The sequence below is a fragment of the Acyrthosiphon pisum genome, chromosome A3 (genome assembly GCF_005508785.2).
Source record: "Acyrthosiphon pisum isolate AL4f chromosome A3, pea_aphid_22Mar2018_4r6ur, whole genome shotgun sequence".
In the NCBI taxonomy this organism is placed as follows: Eukaryota; Metazoa; Arthropoda; class Insecta; order Hemiptera; family Aphididae; genus Acyrthosiphon; species Acyrthosiphon pisum.
Window position 1 is genome coordinate 37030694 of NC_042496.1, and position 21093 is coordinate 37051786.

General features: G+C 27.0%; 3 protein-coding genes across 6 annotated transcripts in view; 2 read left to right on the plus strand and 1 right to left on the minus strand.

Annotated features, from left to right (window-relative positions):
• Positions 1 to 4029: 4029 nt before the first annotated feature.
• Positions 4030 to 11749, plus strand: LOC100164600 (probable cytochrome P450 301a1, mitochondrial). Of its 2 annotated transcripts, XM_001948924.4 has the most exons (10): positions 4031 to 4151; positions 4883 to 5099; positions 6119 to 6365; positions 6467 to 6583; positions 6719 to 6997; positions 7886 to 8051; positions 9169 to 9338; positions 9399 to 9477; positions 10232 to 10432; positions 11425 to 11749. In XM_001948924.4, exons 1-10 carry the CDS (start codon positions 4107 to 4109, stop codon positions 11539 to 11541), a joined length of 1638 nt encoding a protein of 545 aa, XP_001948959.2. In that variant the 5' UTR covers positions 4031 to 4106; the 3' UTR covers positions 11542 to 11749. The 2 variants fall into 2 exon arrangements, with proteins under 2 accessions (XP_016663816.1, XP_001948959.2); XM_016808327.2 differs by lacking the exon at positions 11425 to 11749 and having other exon boundaries at positions 4030 to 4151; positions 9399 to 9475; positions 10232 to 10426.
• Positions 9531 to 21093, minus strand: part of LOC100575608 (GATA zinc finger domain-containing protein 14-like) — a 19653-nt gene continuing 8090 nt past the window's right edge. Inside the window, exons 2-7 of one of the 2 annotated variants that reach the window (XM_029491562.1) lie at positions 13346 to 13565; positions 12819 to 13292; positions 11922 to 12081; positions 11628 to 11838; positions 9707 to 10031; positions 9531 to 9650 (exon numbers count right to left, since the gene is read on the minus strand). In XM_029491562.1, coding sequence (XP_029347422.1) covers positions 9613 to 9650; positions 9707 to 10031; positions 11628 to 11838; positions 11922 to 12081; positions 12819 to 13292; positions 13346 to 13439 — 1302 coding nt within the window. In that variant the 5' untranslated portion in view covers positions 13440 to 13565 and the 3' untranslated portion in view covers positions 9531 to 9612. Of the gene's footprint in view, positions 10032 to 11627; positions 11839 to 11921; positions 12082 to 12818; positions 13293 to 13345; positions 13566 to 21093 lie in introns of both variants that reach the window. The other variant, XM_016808333.2, reaches the window with a different exon arrangement.
• LOC100161793 (probable cytochrome P450 49a1) overlaps positions 17200 to 21093 on the plus strand; it is a 9675-nt gene continuing 5781 nt past the window's right edge. Inside the window, exons 1-3 of one of the 2 annotated variants that reach the window (XM_001946709.5) lie at positions 17200 to 17634; positions 18577 to 18793; positions 20714 to 20960. In XM_001946709.5, the coding sequence (XP_001946744.2) occupies positions 18610 to 18793; positions 20714 to 20960 (431 nt within the window). In that variant the 5' untranslated portion in view covers positions 17200 to 17634; positions 18577 to 18609. Of the gene's footprint in view, positions 17635 to 18037; positions 18794 to 20713; positions 20961 to 21093 lie in introns of those variants that run through there. The other variant, XM_016808328.2, reaches the window with a different exon arrangement.

Here is a 21093-nt window from a genome sequence, read left to right on the forward strand (position 1 = left end):
GGCCAGTCCGCCCCTGAGTTTAGATAGTAAGATATTAGATTATAATTAAATTATATATGAGCTAGGTACCTACTTACGGCTATAGGTACTCATAAGTAAAATTATATTAAATTATTAATTTATATAACTAGTTAAAACAAATCAAATCGATTTATAACAGCATACTAAAATATTACGTGCATAAACTAAAAATATTAAAATATAGGTATAATACGAAAAAGCTCACTTGTATTTGTATTACCTATACTATACTATTTAATCATTAAACTATAGTTACTATATAGTAGGTAAGTATACTAATATACTATAAAGGTATTATATTTTAAGCCTAAATGTAGTCACATTATATATTTATTTTAAACTAGCTGTTCCGTGCACTCCGTTGCGCGTAAAAAAATATAACTCTTAAAATATTGTGATTACTCAACTCCTTTTAAGTGTAACTCGCTGCAGTAAGTGCAACTCAGCCACCTTGGTAGGCAATGTGTGAACATTCGATTTGACGCATGCTTGTCCCTGGTGTGCCCAAATGGGGACTAATAACAAATAAATACAAATTTCTACTAAATATTTCTCCTGTAACCAATAGCAACCATTAATAAACAAAAATTTCAATCGTAAATCTCATAATCCCCGTTTGAGCCCCTACCGGTGGCGTCCTGACACGAATATAATTGGCGATACGTTCTTCTTCTCGACGAAAAGAATGTATTGAAAAAAAAATAAATTGAATCGGTCTAATATCTCTTGAGAAAAATGGTCACGATTATCCCGCCACTTAATTTTATTATATAGATTTTAAGTTATATTAAGCCTATATATACAGTGATTTGACTATTGTTGCGCTATTAATAGACATTTAACATTTTTTACTTTCTTAATTTTTTTCCTTTTTATATTGAAAATTTATTAAGTTTCACGAACTGAGATCTGCTTGTAAAATAAAAAATTTTCCAAGATAGAATTGGGTACTATACCTAAGATCATCAGCTGTTCTATATAAAGCCAGTTGTTGTCTTTCTAATCAATAACTTTTGTGAAGCCAGTCATAATGATGTCGACTTGAGGGCCAGATTCTACACACTCAGCTAGTGTGTTAAATAATGATATTTTTTAGTTATTATGCAGACTATTATAGTAAATTGCATATTTAAATCAAAATTTATGTAATACTGTGAATTCCTATAGAAACTTACTCACTACCCGAAATCAGCCGTATATCATTTGCGCATCATCTGTTTACCTACCTGTTTTAAAATATCGTACATTGTCTTATTCTATGATCATTAGCACATCAGCGGCAAATTATTGTTTACTCATTGTCTATTTACCTGCAAAAAATTATCGTAGGCGCATCGACATGCTGAACAATAGAAGAGTATGATAAATAATTTTCGAATGAAAATTTAATGATTTTCATAAATCTTATAAAAAGTTTTATAAGTTTGTTTTTATGTAACAATTAAAAATAAATTGCATTAATTCAATAATTGAATTTTAATCATAATTATATAAATGTACATACATATAATATTATATAGATATAATGAATAATATAAGGTTTAAAAAATAAAAATAATAAATATACATCAGAGCCATAAGTTTTTGTTAAATAAGCAATTTTACAGTTCATATTTTGACACAACATCAAAATCTCGAAAATATGCAAATTATTTTGTAGTTAAAAATGTTAAATTTTGAAACACTTACTCCAAAAACAAATACAAATATGAATATGATTCGAATAAAAGTGAATAAAAAATAATTTGTGTTCAGTTCAATTATAGGCACGTTAGTAGGTACGTTACAATCATAGTTATAATACAAATATACTTACATAATATATAAATATAATATATATAGTTTGAGTAAAAATGAATTAAATATAAATTGTGTTTGAATATAATCTAGTTGTCGACGTTCAGGACCCCGTTGTAAATTATGGATACCACTAGATATTTAGAAAACATCTTGTGCTTTTAGGTAGGCACCTTTTTTTCAGTTCTATGGTTAAATAATATTGATGTGCATAATATAATGTTCGACCTTTTAAACGGTCGGTGTGCTAACGACAGGGATGGATCCAGTGGCCCAAGCCCTACCCCCAGACATATTTTTTTATAAATATAAATATTATACATTAAATTACAAATAGGTAAACAAAATCTAAACTTTTTTTCACACTGTCGCTTTATTTATTAAATAATCAATAATTTATTGATAACATTGATTAGCTATACGGCTATAGGTACCTATACCTACTATTATGAAAACATTTTTAGTAAAGTATAATATTTTATTATAATTGTATTTGTGTTGTAAAAAAAAAATGTTGCCCCCCCCCCCAGATATTTTCTCTGGATCCGTGCCTGGCAAACGATGTATACCTAACCCAAAAATCTAACGATGCACAAATGTCTTACAAAAAGGTCAATATTAACAATAGTGATGCGCGAACGACAACCGGAACCAAAATCACAATTCCCTTTAAACATGTTTTTAATGTTTCTATATATAGGTACCTATAATATGTGTATCTTTAAAAGGACGTAACACGCAGGCATGTATTATCTCCGTCTTACAAGTGCGTATATTACATACCAAATTTACGTTCAGCAAATCACGTACAGCTTCCTTAGCTTAAAAATTATAATGACCTATTAGGTATATGAAACTTGATGGTAAGAACATTATCTGTGTTCGTATGTGGGTTTTTTACGATGATTACATTTTTTCTAAGTGTTGCATATATATAATATAGGGTAAATTAAAAATGCTCATAATACTCACTTTATAAAAACTGAATAAAATTATCATAAAAAAACCACGTACAAACACAGATAATGTTGTTATTCTAGTCTTCATGTACGATGTACCTACCTACCTATTGAAATATACTAATAAATGACAATGGTATCATAAAAAACAATTAGGTAAATCAATGATTAGAGGAACTAACCATATAGGTAATACTATATACTTTAGTACATTAATACTATATATGCATTGATGTACATCATGTACTGTGTGTCTGTATTATTTATTATTTTTACAATGTTTATCAGGCTTAAATCATTCGCGGTCACACTTGTTAGTTATTACCAATTACCAATTGGACATGCCTATCACGCTGCGCCTTCTTTACATGTTAAAAAAAATGTTATGTTATTATATTATATTCAGTCAAAAAGCTTGACAATTTTAAACAAGATTTTTTATACAAGTTACACATATAGAAAATTAAAAATATCAAAATACATAGGCCTATTAATGTACGCAAAATCTTTTTATAGCCGTTTGAAGTTCAAATTTTGTATTTTTAAACTCACGAAAATCTTCAAATATTGTTTTGTAGTTAAAAATATATATGCTAAAGTTGTTCTTATAGCAGCCTAAACATTTTCAAAATATACATATAGATACAATTTTTTTATACACATTTTAAGTTATAATGTCGACAAATCGAATATTTAAACAAAAATAATGATTTTAGTTTTAATTTAATAAATAGTACCTATAATAAAATATTCTTATAGAATTATAGGTATGACCACTCACAGAATCGTTTTTCACATGCAATAATATTTCATTGAATTCAAATATACAGTGACCTACTCAATGATTGCTCGACAGTCGATATCTACTACTGCAGAGCTACTATTTCCCAATTTTATTTTTATTTTTAAAATAATTTTTTGAAGCTAAATAACAATTATTATAGGTACTTGATGATAATACTTGGTATAAACAAATTATACCTACATATTTTAAAATGTTTAATGTTATAATTTTATTATAAACGATATAATACGTTATATAATTAAGTAGGTACATACATGAATCGCTGCACCTATATTATATATTTCGAATGGTGTCCAAGTTAAGTTTTAACTTAATCCAAACATTTTTACCTAAACATTTTAATTTAATATTAGTACAATTATATTATAATATATTATAGAACATCACAAATTATTTTAATAAACATTTGTGTTGGCTACACTACAAAAGAGTTAAATATGTAGAACTTTCACTATAGTTCAACGTACACAAGTATAACGATGACCAGTGTCCATCTGTGTTCGTAATTGTTGATCGAATAATATATGTACTGCTGCAGGACCGGTGACTTCAATGATATTCTTCGAAAAGTAAGATACCATACTTATCTATAAATTATAATTATACAATAATACCGCTAAAGCACTAACTATACAATAATAATATAATATTGCAAATCAAATAACAAACAGTAGGTAATAATAAAAATAATATACTAGCTATTATATACAGATACATTTTTATTTTTTGTAATTAATAAACAATTTTTAGATTTTCAAAAGTAGGTATTGAGCATGTTCATTATCCCCCTTAGTAAAATAGCTTATTAATATTTTTATTTTTATTTGTAACATTTAGAAAGCTATTCCAATGAGATATATTTATTAACATTACAATTAATATTACCTGCCGTTTAATTTTTATTTAAAGAATATTATGATTTTTGTAGAAACCCACTGGTTTTAAGGATAATACAATTATTAGTATAAATTATGGTACAATACATTTTAGAGTACGTATATATGATACTATACCTATAATAATGATGTTCGTTAACATATTTTCTACTGGTTGCCCTTGAATCTTCCTTTCACTATACAATATTTAATTATTGTCAAATAATATCATACACTTAATGATACTATTGCGTATTGTACAGATGATAAATTATAATACAATACTTTCTAAACAATATTATTGTTGTTATTGGTACAGTTTAATTAAATGTGTAAACATTATACAACATTATATACTAACATTTTATTTTAAATTAAAATAACCTGAATGCAAACATTAAAGAAATATACGACAATGTCCACAGTTATTCACAATGAAAAATATTCGTCAGTTTCAAATTCATTCAATAAGATGGCGATCGACAGCTACACAGCATGCACATTCACCCCACGTCTCTGCGGGATCACCTGAAGCCCTAGAAGTAACTAATGATCTTATCACAGCCAAACACTATAGTCAGGTCCCAGGACCCACGCCATGGCCAATTATAGGAAACACTTGGAGAATGTTACCAATTATAGGTAATATCAATATTTAATATAATATATAAATTAGCTAGGGCTCGTTACATGCACTGTACCTAATACAACTCTGAAATATGAATGCAACTATGCTCCTATAAAAAAATAAATACATATATGCTAAATGGGTTATTATGCAGTAAAAAAACCTTAAATTATTCGATAAAAGCTCATAATAGGAAGAAAACAATTTTTATCAATTTCTTTTAGATTGTGAGCGGAGCGATTCGGTTCATCTAGAATCTATAGTTGTTGTTTTCGGTAGGTTAACATTTAAAATTCCCAATAGTTTTCAAAAGCGCCGGAAAAAACAAAATAAAATTTAGGGAAAAATTGGAATTTTTACACAAAAATGATTTTCGACAAAATCGATTTTGGTTTTTGGTGTAACTCTAAAACAAATGCCCGTAGATACATGCAATTTTAATTTGTTGTTTATATTAGAATTTTCTATACACGATAGAATTTTCAAAATATTTTAATTTGTTTTGAACTTTTAGCGGATATTTTCAGTTTTCAACTTTTTTAGTTTTTTTTTTCTATGAATGTCAATAATGTCATTTGTTGGGTAAAAATACTTGACAATTATATATTGTTACAATGGCATTTGAAAAATATTAAAATTCCGTATAGTCATAATTTTTTTTGATAAACATTTAAAGTTCAAATCTTAACAAAATGCGTTTTGTTTTCCCTAATTATATTAAAAAGTACAGAGAAATTTCTACTTTTGACCCTCCTAAGTGGCTCTCTCGGAGCTCAGGAATTGAGATCGTATCGCCTGAGCCCTTGAAACAAATTTCTATAATATTATACTTAGGACTTAGCTTTGTGTTTATGTTTTACTATGATATAACAAGATTTATAAGTAAATGCCTAAACTTACGAGCCCTGGTTGTGGTATATAGTACATTGTATATAAATTATAACTATATTATATAAGTATATTATACTGTATAGTAGTTCAAATATTATATTTTTCAAGCTCAAGCGTTTAATTACTATATATTATGTTGAAGGCCCTTATCAGATATCAGATTTGGCAAACGTTTCCTACATACTGTACAAGCAATATGGGAAAATAGCAAAGTTGGGCAATCTTGTTGGTCGACCAGATTTGCTATTTGTTTACGATGCTGATGAAATAGAAAAAGTTTATAGACAAGAAGGCGATACGCCGTTTAGACCTTCTATGCCGTGTTTGGTTAAATATAAAAGTCAGGTTCGAGGACAATTTTTCGGGAGACTACCGGGTGTTGTTGGAGTGTGAGTGTTAGAACTAAAACAAATAAACAATATGTACACTTCACAATATTTATAATTATATTGTATAATAATGTGTAACATTATCTAAATTAACTATTTAGGCATGGAGAGGCGTGGAGAGAATTCAGAACTAAAGTTCAAAAGCCTGTTTTACAGCCACAAACTGTTAAGAAATATATTCAACCAATTGAAGAAGTTTCCGACTACTTTATAAAACGGTACGTATACGAGTATATAGTGCTGAATACCATACATGTATTATACCCATACATATATACCCAAAATTAAAAATCAATATATTCTCATCGCTGTTAATTAACGTATTACAATACTTCCCTAAATTATGATTAAAGGATGCAAGAAATGAAAAACGAAAATTCTGAAATGCCAGCTGACTTTGATAATGAAATTCATAAATGGGCTTTGGAATGTATAGGTCGTGTGGCATTAGACGCAAGACTAGGTTGTCTAAACCCGGATTTACCGAAAAATTCAGAGCCACAGAAAATAATCGATGCCGCGAAATACGCACTCCGGAATGTGGCCTTATTAGAGCTTAAGTACCCGTTTTGGCGATACTTGCCATCCACACTCTGGAAAAAATATGTTTCAAATATGGATTATTTCATTGAGTACGTATTTAACAAATTATTATACTACATAATCTATATAGATACCTACATGATTTAAAAAAATATATCTTTTAAATTAAAGTCAATGTCAATTAATAGTAGGTGCGTCAAAACAATAGATAGGTACATTATTTAGTATATAATAATATACACCATTTAGTATATTAAATATGCTAAATAATAGATAAGTTAACCTAACCTAATTAAACTTACTTTTCTGAAACCGAAAAATGGTCTACTAAACTACAAAAGTAGCACATATTTGTATCACGGATATAGGTACACAATTATTATCATGATAATAATTGTAATAATGTGCCATTATTTACTTATTTCTGTCTATTTTCAAATAATTACTTTAAAATTATAATTACAGGATTTTGAGGTATAAATTTAATATTTTTGAGTTGCTAACAACATAGACCTTTACCTTATGGCTTATACTGATAGTCAATAGACAAGACATGAGTGTATGGAAAACGTGCAGATAAAGGGAGCTTGTTCTTTACTCGTTTACCCATATATATGGCAGTGTTGGGTAGTACGGAAAATAGCAATATATAGAATATAGATAAATAGATTATTGTATTTTGTTATCAAGACAGGCTACATCACTGCGACATGTTTCCACACTGTTCGTGATGGTGTTATAAACAGTTCCTGTCATGTTAATATAATATGGCTAACAACGGCACAAATTATATAATATGCAAAATTATTATATTACAAAAAAAAGTAGGCAGTCAAAAAATAAAATGTCATGTATTAATATATAATATTATATTATTATCTTAACATTAAACGTGTATATATAATTATATACCTAAATATAGAATTCTTATAGTCGTTTTTGTAATAATAAATTATTAATATTTTTAATTTTAATAGAATTTGTATGAAGTACATTGACGATGCAATGTTGAGATTAAAAAATAAATCACAATCGGTGAATGAAAGCGAATTGTCTTTGGTTGAGAGAATTTTGGCAAATGAACCTGATCCAAAAACTGCTTACATATTGGCGTTGGATCTTATTTTAGTTGGGATTGATACGGTTCGTAAATGTTTATTTATATTTATTAGATATGTCTATATTTATTCTAATAAAATAGTAAGTTACCAATGCCATGTAATAATTTTAAATTATGTAAATTAATACCTATACTCTGTAGGCAGTCTTGTAAAGTATTTGAATAAATTAGTATTGGAATAAAAGTATTTGAATACTTATTTTGTATTCGAATACTATTTTAAATACTTTTTTCAAAAGTTTTCAAATACGTATTCTGAATACTTTTATTTGTATTTTTTATTCATTAAAAAAATATTTTTTTCCGATCTAGAAAAATAGTTTTAAATTTGTGACAAGACATTATAAATCATGAATATTAATTTTTTTCTTTAAACGAAATAGAATATTGGTCCATGATATGATTATTTTTATAAACACCAATGTGTTGTATAATTGTATCCCGTATGGTCCGTATCGGCCGTATCATATGTGGTAAAAATGTATAAATAACTTTTGATTACGTTGTATGTTAAATTATTAAATAATAAATGTTAATTACCAATCTTTCAAAAACTGACAAAAACTAGTTGTGAGAAAAAGTATTCTGATAGTATTCGAATACATTTTAAGAACTATTCGTATACGTATTCTGAATACCTTAATTCTCATTTATTCGAATATGTATTTCGAATACAAAATAAAAGTATTCTTTACAAGACCGTCTGTAGGTACAATTTATACATTTTTGAAGCGTATTTCCTATTTGCTTAATAAGTGATTATACTATATTAGGTATACATCCATATAGGTATTAATGTATTATAGGGTTATGTGCAGTTTAATCAAAAACCTTTTCGATGTTTGGGATTAACATTTTAGTGTAGCATTTTTCGAATGAATAACATTTTTGGTACAATTATAAATTATATTACTTTTAATGCATCTATCGCAAAAGCTGGAAATCTTTTGCGGTTTTGTATTATGCTACTTTCTAGTTAATTGTTAGGTCATTTAAATATGGCATATTTTTTTTACCGTAAAAATGTATTATAATTTATATTTTTATAACTAAAATTTACGTCTAAGTAAATAGTAATATATAATAGTTATAGTATTATAAAATATTTACTTACGCCCAGTAAAATAAACTGCTGTTTAGATTTCAATGGCTGTATGCTCAATGCTTTATCAAATAGCCACACGACCAGAAGAACAAGAAAAAATACATCAAGAAATACTGAAAATTTTACCAAATAAAGACGATAAGCTTGACGCAAGTAAATTAGAAAAGATGGTATATTTGAAAGCGTTTATCAAAGAAGTATTACGGTAAAATTGTTTAAGCTTATGTAACACGTTTACGGTTTACTCACTGAATGATTATTATAGAATGTATTCAACTGTGATTGGTAATGGTAGAACCCTTCAAAAGGATATGGTGATTTGTGGATACAGAATACCAAAAGGTGTAAGTTTAATGTTGTAACAACTAACAATCATATACATAGTAATATGAATTAAACAAAAGACACAATAATAATTATAAAATGTTGAATTTAATTTATATTTTACTAATCAACACAAAAAAAAAACGATTAATCATTCAGTATCCCGAAATTTCTTGCATAACGGTTTCCCAAACTATAAAAATAAAAATGTATTAATTGTAACTAAAAAATTATATAATAAAAACTTACTTTTATCAAAATATGCAGTGAACATTTCTAAATTATTGATACCAATAGATTTTATATCATTGTAATTATTTTCATTGCTTTCGTTATTATAATATTTTATATTTTCTTTATTTTTATATAAATTGATTTTTTTTGTCCAATTTACGTTTTCCTCTGAATAATTATCTTTAGTTTTATCATATTTTAAATAATATTTTTTTGGGTCGATTTTATCTTCTTGTTTGTTTTGATCGTAAGATAAACCCGCAGAACTATTATTTATTGTTTTCGTGTAGTTTTGAAGGTTATAAGTTTGCGCGAACATCTTAGATTTAGAAGTTGATATCTATATAACATAGACATGATATTATAAAAATATAATGTTATACAAAAATTAAATATACTAAACTAATAATTAATAAACTACATAGAATTTTTATTTTAACATTCATTAAAAGTTGTATTTAAAAATATATTAACTTTCTTCAAAATAATGAGTGCTAAAAAATTCACACAGTATCATAACGAATTTCATTTTTTAAATAGATTCAGTTAGTCTTCCCAACAATTGTTACGGGGAATATGGAAGAATACGTAACGGACTGTAAACAGTTTAAACCTGAAAGGTGGTTGAAACAATCAACCGATTATATTCATCCATTTGCTTCGTTGCCGTACGGGCATGGGCCAAGAATGTGTCTAGGAAGAAGATTTGCTGACTTAGAAATGCAAGTCTTCTTGGCGAAGGTAATTCAAATGTACATAATAATATATTATAATTATAAATTAATTAAAATAACTTGTTTTAATTTTTATATTTAATCATCAAGCGAAGTCCATCCATACGACGTTCACCCTAAGACTTACTCCTTGCAATGATGTTTTCATAAACGGGACCCAAATTCCAAGTGCTCAGAACACTAAATATTTTGACCTAACCCTCGATAAAAGGCTCACATGGGCCCAGCATATTAAATCAAAAAGAATAAACTTAAACCAACGTTTACGTCTTTTAAAAAATCTCATTTATAATAACAGATACACTCACACTAGTACCAAACTTCTTATTTATAAATCCTTACTTAACCCATGTGGACATATGGACTGCAACTATGGGGAAACGCAAAAAAGTCCAATCTAAACAAAATTCAAACTTTCCAAAATCTCTTCGTAAATTATTAAATGTCCCTCCTTATGTTTTTAATCATACTATTCATTCAGATTTAAAAATACCTCTAGCGCATGAGGAAGCAAAAATGTATTACAAACGTTTCCACCTCCACTTATTATCTCACCCCAATCCGCTCGTTCGAAATCTCTCTACCCCAACTATCCCCGGAAACCCTCCAAGAAGGTTAAAACGAAAATGGTGCCGTGACTCGCTTGTATAAATCAAGTACTAAAAAATTAAGTATATTCATATAAAAAAATAAAAATAAAATAAAATATGTATAATACATATTATATAAATAAAAAAAAACGAGCGAAAGTGTCATTAATGGGTTGCTGCTCTCATCAAACGTAACATGTTATATATAATTTATTGTGAACTGTTATTATTATTAATATTAATTTGTTTTGATACCTTATATGTATATTCTGTATCACATTTACCTATTGTGCCTAAGGTATAGATTGTAAATTTCTCTTAAAAATAAAAAAAATATATATTTAATCTACTAATAATAAATGTTGTATCGTGACAAAAAGTGTAGTAAATAATATTTTATTTTGTATAGTTGATACGATCGCACAAGCTCGAGTATTTGCATAAACCATTGGAATACAAAGTAACATTCATGTACGCTCCTGATGGTGAACTTAAGTTCAAAATGACTGAGAGGCCTACGTCATAATAAAATCAAGACACCCACAAACAATTTCATATGGACAACAACTAAGACATTTTTTTTTGTTATTTGTTATAGTTTATCTTTATTACCTTATTATTATGTTTATTTTCTTGTAACTTTTGCAGATTTATCGTGCTAATAAATGTTGAATTGGATGGTGGATTTAAATTAATATCCATAACATCCGAATTCAATTTTTGATTTTTAGCAATATCCTGGTCCGTATACTTAGAACCTATGTAAACCATGCTTTTATCGTATTCGCCCTTATGAAACGATTCTATTATTGGTTTACTGTTCCTATATGTCAAAAGTTACTAGTAAAATTGTTGGGTCTCTATTCATGGTCGACGACCTTTATATTTTTCACAATTCATAAATACCTGATATATTTATTTCTTCTCGGATTTTCCGCATTATTTATACTGTAGGTATTTTGACCATTATGACTATAAAAACCCCAATTAAGTTTATCGTGGTAATCATTGAAATTTTTCATGTTGTAGTTTTGTATAGAATTGTCTGTATACTGAAGATGTTGACCTTAAATATCGACAAACAAAAAAACACTGTTTTAAAGTAAGCATAATACAATAAATTGTATACTTATTTAATATTTATAAATAGTACTGGAAATGAAATGCCCTAAAAAAAAAAATCAAATTATAAGATATTATGCACTGTATAAAAATACGTTAAAAAATATATTTACAGTTTAGAAACAACGTAATGTGTTGTACAACTGTGAAGTTTTATTCGGAAGACACTTTAAAATACTAAACTTAGTTAATATATAATAGAAGTATTGTTATTGCCTCTTTAATTATTTGTAGATAGAAAACGGTATAGTCGATGGTGGTTTTTATTGCTAACATAAATGTTTTAAGTAGGTATACTACGTTGTATACGTTTGCTTCAATAATAAATTGTGAAAAAAGTTCTATCACTTAAACAATTCTTTAAAAACATAAAAAAAATTGTCATCAAAAGTGTAATTTTCCACTTACGGAGTTGTGTTTTAATAAAACCCAAGAAAAATTATGATATTGCATCAAAATCACACCCCTATTTTATACGTACATACCTACGTATAATTTAAGAATTTAATGGCTTAATTTTTTAAAACTTTATTTGTTTATTTGTTATTTTTTTAGAATTGAGTTACCTATTAATATTTAAAACTAGATATTGATTATAATTATAAAATGGCAGTAATACCCATATGGCTTTAACATTATCAAAATGGATTTAATTGTTTTAAAACCACGTTAACTAAGTACCTGTTGTGTAATTGGTTCCTCTATTGATAATCCTTGTTTTAATATCATCACCCTTCACACTTCTGTCATATTGCAATTGTTCTTTATTTTGAGTTGTAAAAAAAATCGAATTTGAACATTGGTCTGCATTTTCGCTATCATTTAAAGGTGTGACTACTCTAACTGATTTATCACGTTGATCATCAGACTTTTCATTATTTAATTGACAATTATTTTTATCATTTTTTTTATGGTCTTGTTTACTACAAAATTCTATACAATTATGGTTTTCAGGTAAATGGTTAAAACGATTATTGTAACAAATTAAATTATAGTTTTTCGATCGACCAACAATCCGCTTTTTAAACACGTATGGCTTTCTCAGCTCTTTAGGGCTCGATGGTTTTACATCAATTAGATTATGAGATTTTTTATTTTTTCTCAAATCAATATCGGCTTTTTCAAAATTAACATCAACAACGCTATTTTTCAATTCTGAAAAGTCAAGCTTATAAATACTTCGTTTGTGCTTTGAATTTTTTTTTTACCTGTCTTTTTCAATTCTTTTTTGTTGTCTTTGCGTACTGTATGATTAACTCTATCATAATGTTTTTTCGAGAAATCGGTTGATTGTAGATTCATATCACTTACTTTGTCAGTTTTGAAAAACGGCTGTTGATTGTTTTTTGATTTCTTCTTTCTTTTTTTATGCCGGTTGTTATCTCCAATCTTTTCAGTCCGTTCTTCCTTTAATTTGTTTTCGATAATCTTTAAACCACAAAATTGTTGATTAGACAACTGTTTAAGAATATCAGTAATGTCAACAATGATCTTGATATTGTTTACAGATTATAAGCCATACAGCATATATAGAGTGTTACATAAATGATAAATACTTAACTGACAAATTTAATTACCCAATGATTTAATAACGTCTGTTTTATTTAATCCATTGATTATTTTTAATTCAATATCACTTTTTTTTTTAGTTTATTAAAATTAGGTCATTACACATACCTATAGTCAGTTAATAATTACATTTGTCAGTTATTTTCTGTTACACTCTTCATGGATATGTATAATTAGATATTCAATAAATTTCATATTAAAGTAGAAAAATGTACTTAGGATGGTAGTACGTACCATGATGTGATATTTTTTAGTCATTTTTCATATTTTAAATAGTATGTAAATACAATATATTATGCGGTATAAACTATTTTTTCAACAATTTAACATTGTTTATTTATAGCTATAGTTGCTAATGAATTCAATTATTACTAATTTTTAAGATTTTAAAATGTTGTAGATAAATAAATCCGATGTCTTCAAAATATACTTTAAATAATTTAATATAGATTAGATATAATATATTATTTAAACGCGTATTACCTGAAAATACTAGGTATATATTATTATATTATGTATATTGCATGATAATTAATTATTATTGTACATAAGTGTTTTATCAAGCAAAACAACAATCAACTTAGGTATTAATAATTTACTTAACTTCAGAGAAACGTATAGTTAACAAACTGGTTGCAACCGAATAACGCATATTTTTTATTTCTATCTAAAAAAGACCGCACACTTTATCGGTCATTGTATAACTAAACTTATAGTGGGTTAAAACCGCACACTATTTTTAGTGCGAAATAAGTAAATAACGGATAAGATAATAAGATTATGATACTATACAAGAATCATGCTAACACTAGGTACCTATACATATTATATAGACATTATAAAGTATTTTAGTAAAGACATTTTAGAGAAGTTAGTCCCCTCTGGAGTTTTTTCCCTCTTTAAGCCCTGACTATACAGCAGAACGAGTTCTCTGTTTTCTTTTCCTGATCCGATGATGTGTGTCAAGTCTGCCAAAATCACTAAATTTTCAATATATTTTGACTCTTTTTGAGCTGTATGTACATATTATATAGTAAATTGTAATATACACATTTAAGTTTCGTCTAGAAGTGTCGTTAAAACATTTTTTCTTGGTTAAAAACCTTGCAAATTTAATGGAATGTTCCTCGTAAGCTGAACATACGTTATTTTAGATTCTGAGTGGAACGATGAATGTATTGATTTTACAATGATGTGTGTTTTTTTATTTATTTTTTTATTTTTTTATTTTTTTTGTGTCTGTGTACACGATAAGTAGTCGAAATTCAAAGAAGGTGAAAAGATGGAGAAACGGGTCCAAAAGGGCATACTACGGTTCAAATCACCAAATGTGAAGACGAATGTCAGGCCAAAGACGAAGATCAAAGGGAGCACAATATCCAAATTTTAGCGGTGCACCATGATACACGAAAATATTTTTATTTCATGAAATTGTTTTCGTAGAATAATCTGATTGTTGCATATAGGTCCCTTCATAGTGCATTACCTTTGCCATGATTACATTTTAGATTCTGAGTGGAACGATGAATGTATTGATTTTACAATGATGTGTGTTTTTTTTATTTTTTTTGTGTCTGTGTACACGATTAGTAGTCGAAATAATGCTTCGATTTTCAACTTCAGTATCTTGTTCGATTGGAAAGCGAATATCGTTGGTGCATTGGGCAGGTCAAAATTTAAAATTCCCAGTAATTTTCAAAAGCGCCAAGAAAAACCAAAGAAAAATTAAGGAAAAACGGGAATTTTTACGCAAAATCGATTTTTCACAAAATTGAATTTGGTTTTTGGTGTAACTTTAAAAATAATGACTGTATATACATGAAATTTTGACTGAATGTTTATATTAGCATTTCCTATACACCGTAACATTTTCAAAATATTTTGAGCTCTTAACGGACATTGTCAGTTTTCATTTTTTTTTAGTTTTTTTTCTAAAAATATCAATAAAATTTTATTTGTTGATTAAAAAAGCTTGAAAATTTAATAAAAGGCTCCTAGTATATTGTTTCAAAATCAGATGAAAAATATTAAAAATCCTTAGTCACAGTTTTTTTTTATAAGCATTTAAAGATCGAATTTTGACAAGATTTAATAATTATTTCGTAGTTAAAAATTTATAAAATGTTCAATTTTTATATCTAAGGATTAAAAATGTAAAACTAGATTCCACCTAAGTAGTTAATTCTGTTATCAAAAAATCTAAAAAATACATAAGCACAATTTATTTTTATAGTCATTTTAATCTCAAATTTGGACGAATTCACATATTAAAAAACCTGGAATAACTATTTTAGTAATTTTGTTGTGGGTGTATATTATTGAAAATTCTAAAGTATACTATTATATATCTATAATAGTACCACGATTTGTTATTGATGTATAACGCGTTATAAGTACCTAATGGATATTGTGATATGATTAATTTGGAATTTATTATAGATACCTATTATTGGTCAATTTTTTTTTTAATACCATAGATAAGTATATAAGATACCTTATACCTAGACTGCCATACCGTCTCCGCTCAGAATCGTTTTTCTTATACAGTGATATTATATCATTGAATTCAAATTTAATACTATCCATTTTACAGTGACTGTACAGAGTGACATCCACTTACCCACCTTTTTTTTTATTCTTATTTTATTTTAATATAGTAATTAATAATTATTATTTATACTGAAATCTATACCACGGTCCTTACAAAACATACATTTTTGGTTACATCCTATGTTCATATTATAAATAAACCTTCATCCATGACTCTTAAAATAAATAAAACAAAATCATTTCCTTCATGAAATATTGTTTTCGTACAATAGTCTATAGTTGTTGCATAGATCCCTATCCCACCATTACCTTTGATTTACTGTGATCGATAAACGCAGAGGCGTGACAAAAAATAGTATGTGTGGCTCGTGCTAGGAGGCAATTTCAGTCTTGGTCCCACGACTGAAACAATCTCAAATAGCTCACTTTCCACCCTTGCCACAAAATATACTATAATATAATATATATTGTCTCATTGTATTTGTATTGTATTGTATTACTTAATCTTGTATTTGATAAAAAATTCTTTATTGTGTATTTCTAAAAAACGACGTTACCTGCAATAATTTATAATTATTATAAAAGTTTGGAACTTACTGCTTCCAAACATATTATTTTATTGGTATACTTTGAAGAGAGAAGCTCATTCTAAATATATTGATATATAAGCTCAATATTTGCACCAACATACATGTGTAAAAAATTATTGTCCACAATAAATTATTTTAATATTTCAATTTTCAAATAAAAACTGCGGAGAAATTGATGGGTAAAGCTGTAAATGCTTGATAAATAACTGAAAATAAGTGGAAAATAAATGAAAATTTAACTATGTGTAACTAATCAGAAATATATTTTTAGACAAACAAAAAAAAAATAATTTGTGTGAAGTATGCCAGAACCGCTATACATTTACGCCACTACTCGTGTTTCTTTATAATAATCAGCTACGTCCATCCGGATGGATCGTTGGGCAGGGGATAAACAATCGTGAAATTAGTGTCTAGCGATAATATCTTCGTTGCAATACCGTCCTTTCACTGCAAATTTCCTTTTTTCTGAACCGGACTGACGGGTCTTGGCGCGTGTATTATACATAGGTAGGTACATTACGAAATAAACATTTAAGTTAATTCATCCCACGGCGAAATTTACGAAAGAGAAAACCCTACCTACCTATATTGTAGGTACAAGCATCAAACTATTCGCGTTTAGTGTTAGTCGTGTATACTCATGTATTACTGTGTTACTAGTTGCGGAAACCGTCGTGATAAATTTATTATAAATTTCAGTTGAGATTATTTTATCGAGTTGTATAGGTACATGCAGGGATAAAATGAATTAAAATGAATACTACTACGTATAACTAATTAAACAGGTAATTGAAAAAAAAAATTATCTTAATATTATTATAAAATACATATAATATGGAAACTGCAGATCAGGTTTACTGATATTATTTATACACATTATTTTATTTATTATATTTTGTTTATAATTCTAAAATCCATGTAAATGCAAACCCACACACCATTTATATACAATAAATATTTATTTAAATATGGTAAATTAAAATCTAAAATTATTATAGGTACCTATATTATTCTAGTTTTATTTCAAAGGAAAACTTAAATAATAACCATAGAATTTTCGAAATACCTATTTAAAATATTAACGATTTTTCAGATTTTTTACATATTATTTTGATATTCGTTTGAATAAACTCTTTATGACAATAAACAATAAAGATTCATTATCTGGTGTTATGAATTACAACACAATATTTGTTCTAAATAATATAAAAACTTTTGCAATTGTCTTGAAAATCAAAAGTACAATACCTAGTACAGCTTTTTAATGTTGGATCAAACGGAAACTTATCAATATTTGTTCGTGATGAGAATGTGAAACGAAATCTAGGACAAATAAAGTTTCTAATATAGGTGTACCTACCTATATAATGGTGTGCCACGACACATATAATAGCACCAATGAATCGATTCGCTATAGGCCTGCAATCTATGTTCGTTATATTATATTCCTGTTGAGGAATCATTATAAATAGGTATTAAATTGATGTCAGCCATTGTATAGGTACATCCCGGTGTAAGTATGTTTTTTCATCACAGCGCGTCGTCATCAACCACGTGGTATAATAAAATAATAAATAAAATATGATCAATGCATCATTATAAGCAACGTACCTTAGATCGTATACTATGGCTATTGCATTATAAACGCGTACTACGTACCTATATGATCCAAACAATGGACTAATAATATAGGTATACATCGCATGCACGCAATCATTTGTTTACAGGTTTCGTAGACGCCCAATAATAAAAATAATAAAATGTCCGTTTTGGCCAGACGGTTGAGGAATTTAAGGATTACGGTTGATCATGCCAACAAGTCGACTGAAGTTTTTACGAGTGTATCACAAGGAGATGTAGATTTTGTCAAAGATTATTCGGAACTACCGGGCCCAAAGTCGTTACCGTTATTGGGCAATAATTGGAGGTTTATGTCATATATCGGTAAGTGTATACCTATACTCTATAGCTATATAAAAGAATTTTAAAATATAATATCAAGTAACAGAGTAAACAAATGGTTTTATTTTTAAGTGTTTTTCTTATTTAAATAACGTATTTGAAACACTATTTATTATTAAACGAAAATGAACTTATGATAATTATTAATATAATATACATATTATCAAAGGTGGGCATTAACTAGTTAAAAAGTTAAAGTTGAATTAAAAAGTTAATTTTTTTTAAACTTTTTAACTTAACTAGTTAGTTTATTTTCTAATCAACTTCCGAACTTAACTAGTTTAATTTACAGTTGAAATAACTTAGATTTTCTCAGTTGATTTTAAAAAAAATCCATCAAGTTAAAAACATTTTGAAATTTTTCGTTTTTACGTAAATATTACTATATCAGTATAAAATAAAAATAATCCAATACAAAAACACAAACATTTCTGTTATTTTTCTTGATAACATAATTTTGTGCATATTAATATATTTTATTAAGTTGTGAATTATATATTATGCGAGTTGCAATTATAAATGTTTTTAATAAAATTAATAATTTTAAAATACAAATTGACAATTGTTATGTTTTAATGTTATTGTTATATACCTTATAATATATATGAATATATATGTACTCATCGTCACGTATTATGACATTCAATTGCTATAAGATATAAAAAAATATATTTGTTAAATTATTAATTTGAGATGAGTATATAGTTTAAATTAGTAAATAATAGTAAAGTAAAAGTAAAATGGTATACAGTGTGCATTATGATAAAAGTTCAATAAAATTGTTTTTTATAATTTATAAATTAGAAACTAGAGAGACACATTCACTCTTGATGTGATTTACATACTAATTTAAAAAAAATAGATAAACTTTTATAAACTGAGTTAAGTTAATATTTTTTTTTATATTAACTTTTAACTTATCGATCTTGTATCCTCTTAACTTAACTTAACTTGAGTTATTTATTTTTATTAACTTGCCCACCTTTGCATATTATATACATTTTAAAGAATAATGTAATTACTAGGTGTTTTAGTACTTGTGTCTTGTTATTATATTTACATTTTATAAAAAAAAAAATAATATGCAATCGTAGGTATTACACTTTACACATGCGTACATCATAACCTATACTATTTTGTAATATAATATTATGTTAGTACAAAGTAATAGAATTTCAATTATTCAACAATTATTAAAAGAAAGTAGGTATTAAGGCTGTTGAAATATTGGCAGCTTATTATAGTTGGAATGTTTGTGTGAATACATTAATGAGCATATTAGTGTGAAAGAACCAAAATCACTTAGAACTCTATACAAATTCAAATGCTTCTTTAAATTGCCTTAGGGACCCTAAGTCTATGTACTAATTTACTAGTATAGAAACTAATATAAAAGACAAACATTTTTTTTAATAAATACTATGTATTTTGTACCAGCACTTAATCAATTTAAACGTTGTCAAAACATTTGTATTTATTAAACTTTTTACTTGTTATGTAGGAAAAATATTTACCCAACGTTTACAATAAATTATTAATACACATTTATAAATATATTATATAGAATTGAAAAAAAAAATTTTATTTTTTGAATAATTTTTATTTTAAGGCTTGTTAAATTAAAATACCAAGAAAATGTTTTCATACATAAACAAGAAAAAAAGCTAAATTCAACTAAAAAACAGTTATCAGACATCGGGGAATGCGTAATAACTAACCTTCCACTTATTGGTCTTAAACCACGAAATTATATAGTGCTTCAACAGCTTTAATATAATATAGTATCTAGGTATATAATGTTATTAAATACATGAAACACTAAATCTTTCTGTGTGTATTTTCAAACATATTTAAAATAATAAAATTTTGATTTTGTATGATATATGTCTTATAAATACACAGGTGACTACAAAGTAACCGAAATAGACAAACTCTCATTGAGATTATGGAAAGAGTACGGAGATATTGTAAAAATCGAAAAATTGCTCGGGAGACCGGATATGGTGTTTCTATACGACGCGGACGAGATTGAAAAAGTATTTAGAAATGAAGAACTTATGCCGCATCGACCGTCTATGCCATCATTGAATTATTACAAACACGTTTTAAGGAAGGATTTCTTTGGTGATCTGGCTGGTGTTATAGCAGTGTAAGTGTACATCAGTCACGCGTGTTGATTATTAATTTATGCATATTTATTTTTATTTTTGAATATTTGTACCTATAATAAAAGTTATCCTTTGATCACCGATATAATATATCAGTGGCGTATTTACGGGGGG

What these genes read in the sequence shown, in the direction of transcription:
- LOC100164600 (XM_001948924.4), top strand. Translation starts at nt 4,107, where the DNA reads ATGTACTGCTGCAGGACCGGTGACTTCAATGATATTCTTCGAAAA. An exon ending in GAGAATGTTACCAATTATAG is followed by an intron (nt 5,100 to 6,118) that starts GTAATATCAATA and finishes ATTATGTTGAAG; the next exon opens with GCCCTTATCAGATATCAGAT. An exon ending in GATACAGAATACCAAAAGGT is followed by an intron (nt 9,478 to 10,231) that starts GTAAGTTTAATG and finishes TTTTTTAAATAG; the next exon opens with ATTCAGTTAGTCTTCCCAAC.